Source organism: Prunus dulcis, unplaced genomic scaffold (genome assembly GCF_902201215.1).
Source record: "Prunus dulcis unplaced genomic scaffold, ALMONDv2, whole genome shotgun sequence".
Classification (NCBI taxonomy): domain Eukaryota; kingdom Viridiplantae; phylum Streptophyta; class Magnoliopsida; order Rosales; family Rosaceae; genus Prunus; species Prunus dulcis.
In genome coordinates, this window is record NW_023010161.1 from 34,720 (window position 1) to 38,141 (window position 3,422).

A 3,422-nucleotide genomic window follows, 5' to 3' on the forward strand; every position below is an offset into this window, starting at 1 on the left:
GGCCCTTTTGGCCTACGTTTGGAGATATGTTGATGAGTGTGGCTCGTTTGGCCTATGTCCGGAGACGAGTTGATGAGATGAAAGTGACTCGTTTGGCCCACGTCCAAGGACGTGTCGATGAGTGTGGCCCGTTTGGCCTATGTCCGGAGACTTGTGGATGAGTGTGGCCCGTTTGGCCTACGTCCGTAGACGTGTCGATATGTGTGGCCCGTTTGGCCTACGTCTGGAGACGTGTCATGAGAGTGGCCCGTTTGGCCTACGTCCAGAGAAGTGTCAATGTGTGTGGCCCGTTTGGCCTACGTCTGGAGACGTGTCGATGAGAGGGGCCGGTTTGGCCTACGTCCGGAGACGTGTCGATGAGTGTGGCCCGTCTGGCCTACGTCCGAAGACGTGTCAATGAGAATGGCCCGTTTGGCCTACGTCCGGAGACGTGTCGATGAGTGTGGCCCATTTGGCCTACGTTCAGAGACGTGTCGATGAAAGTGGCCCGTTTGGCCTACGTTCGGAGACATGTCGATGTGTGTGGCCCGTTTGGCCTAAGTCCGGAGACGTGTCGATGAGTGTGGCCCGTTTGGCCTACGTCCAGAGACGTGTCGATTGCATTTGTGAACACTCCATTGGAAAGAAAAGCTTGATCATGTATTGATGTCTACATGACTACATTGCTTTATTGAACAAAAGAGATGAGTTGCAGAGGTAACTTGTCTTCAATGGAGGCGAGGGAGGCATGGCCTCTTGCTTGGAGCCGAGCTGATAGGCGAAGAGCTTCGTGGATAGTACCTTCGGAGGTGATGGGCATTCCATTGTCTTGGAACTTCCTTCCCTTAAAAAGTGATGTCGGGATCGTCTTCCATGACTGGGTAACAGGTGACAGCTTGGGAGACCTTCACTTATCGCTTGCATGATCTTTCTCTTCTGCTCCTCGGTGGTCAGCTCGGGCTTTTAAAGTCGGCTAAGATCGTGCTGATCCGTATAACTTTTTTCGTGGAGGTTCGTTGACAGCCGCGTCACGATATTTGATTTGCTGGATAGCCCACTTGAAATGAATTTCGTGCAATGGCCGTCTCTGACCAGTTCTTCGAGGTGCTTTTTCTAGGCGAAGCAGTCGTTTGTGTAATGACCGTGCCCTTCATAGAATTCGCAATATCTACTGGTATCCTTCTTGGCTGGGTTTCCCTTCAAAGGCGATGGTTTCTTCAACCAAGGCATGTTCTTTACTTGGGCTAGGGTCTGCTGTATCGGAATAGTGAACTTGGTGTAGGTCTCAGTTGTTGGAGCACCTCCCTGAGGCTGTAATTCGCGCTTGCCCCCATCCTTGTCTTTTATCATGTCGTTTCTTTGGCTTGCCGCCTCAACCGGTTGATCGGCTTGCTTGGCAGCTTTCTTTGCGGCGATCCGGTCATCGTCCCAAAGCGCATAGCGCTCTGCTGTCGCGAAGACTTCTACTAGTGTTTGGCAGGGAGAGATGGTCAGCTCGCGATACAGCTCACACTCAATTGGCAAGCCCCTCTTGAAGGCCGATGAAGCGATTCGGTCGTCACATCCAATGATGTTCGCCCTTTCTGCTTTGAACCTCTTGATGTAATCTCGAAGGGATTCTTCGTACTTCTTTTGCAGGTTGAACAGGTGGTCAGGATTCTTCTTGATCATCCGGTAAGAAGTGTATTCTTTGGTGAAGACATAAGCTAGCTCCTTGAAACTGCTGATCGACCCAGATGGCAGGGTGTAAAACCAGTCTTGGGCTGCTCCTAGCAAAGTCATTGCAAACACCTTGCACATCAGTGCATCGTTAGCCTTGTAGAAGATCATGATACTTTTGAAGTGCTTTAGATTGCTATCGGGATCGGAATCCCCTTTGAAATGCGTGAATGAAGGCGTTGAGAATCTTTTTGGGGGGGCAGTTTGCTCGATCTCGGCAGTGAAAGGCGTAGAGTTTGCTTGGTCCACCTCCCTACGTAGAGCATGTTCGAAATTTCCACCAATCTTTAAGTTACGAAGTCGGTCGTTTACGAGCTTCTCGACATCCTCCGCGCGCATGGCTTGCCGATCATGTTGGCGACCCTCGTGATTCAGGCGGGGATGGTTGACTTCCTCGTCGACTTGAAGAAGTTGACCTCCTCGGTTGCCCTGCCCGTGAGGCAGATTGGTGGATTGAGCTTGCGAAGATTCCTCCACGAGTTGTTGTCGCAAGTTGGTTCTCGAGCGGGTTAGTGAACTTCGGTCGTTGCGTTCGTCACGCAATCGTTCACGGACTCGTGCCCCCTGTGTGCCTAGTCTTGAATGGATCGTCGATCGGCTCAGAGTACGGCTTGCAGATGTTTGCGTCTCGCCAGCTCAATCTCATTCTCTCCCATGCCAGTTTGTCTCTGACTGACTAGTCTGGGATCCCTCAAAATGCTCGCCAGTATAATCGCGGATCCTTCTCTCATTGTCATGGGCTCCAAGGTTTTGACCGAAGTTGATCTGCCTGAGGAGCTGGCCAATTAAATTGTTTTGGTCGTCAACCCTTTGTGTAAGCTGATCTACTCGTGAGTCAAGGCTCACTTGACTGCGCGGGTCGGGAATAGAGGTGTGGATCGGGCCCAATGGCAGATGGGCTAGGGTTCCATTAGATGTGTACACAGGTGCATACGTCAAGTGTGGTTGCAAAGGAGCGAGTGAATGGATTTGCTCCAAGACTAGGGAATGGCCCGAGATGGCATTGAGGTGGTCACGAATGGCGACACTGTCATGGGTGGCAGCACCGGCACCTAGGCCTTGCAGTTGCACGACAGAGGAGGCCAAGGGGCTGCGTGGCTACGCTGCAATTTCAGCAGCCACATGGCACAGCTGCTGCTGCGTTCCGGTTGCTATAGCAGTTGTTTGGAGAGGTTGCGTAGCTGCCGGAGGTGGCTGGACAGCATGGGCAGCCACGAGGGGCTGCTGGAACCCGCCGGGAAGCTGCTGGAACGCGCTGGCAGCCATGGGAGGCTGCTGGAAATCTCCGGGAAGCTGTTGGAAGGCCCTGGTAGCCATGGGAGGCTGCTGGAACTCGCTGGGAAGCTGCTAGAATGCGCTGGCAGCCATGGGAGGCTGCTGAAACTGGCCGGGGAGCTGCTGGAAATCACTGGCAGCCATGGGATGTTGCTGGATCTCGCTGGGAAGCTGCTGGAACGTGCTGGCAGCGATGGGAGGTTGCTGCAAAACGCTGGCAGCAGCTGTACCTCGTGGTGGCAGCGAGGCTTCGGCCGTTCCGGAGTGCGCCATCGCGGTGGTTTTGTCCCTAAGGCGTTTGCTTCCAACCATGGTTGTTTGGAAGGCTTCGGTGGATTGAAAAAATAGGTTTGGAGCACGCTTTGAGTATATCTCGTGCTCTCAATGAAAGCACCAATTTGTGGGAGCAAATTTCCCCACGAGAATATTCGGTTCGAAAGATTCCCCTT

The 3,422-nt window shown here is 53.0% G+C and overlaps 1 protein-coding gene across 1 annotated transcript; it reads right to left on the reverse strand.

Moving 5' to 3' along the window:
• Positions 1–1,092: 1,092 nt before the first annotated feature.
• LOC117613070 lies at positions 1,093–2,037 on the reverse strand. Its single transcript, XM_034341710.1, has one exon. The coding sequence runs from the start codon at positions 2,035–2,037 to the stop codon at positions 1,093–1,095; it is 945 nt and encodes a 314-aa protein (XP_034197601.1).
• Positions 2,038–3,422: the final 1,385 nt, after the last annotated feature.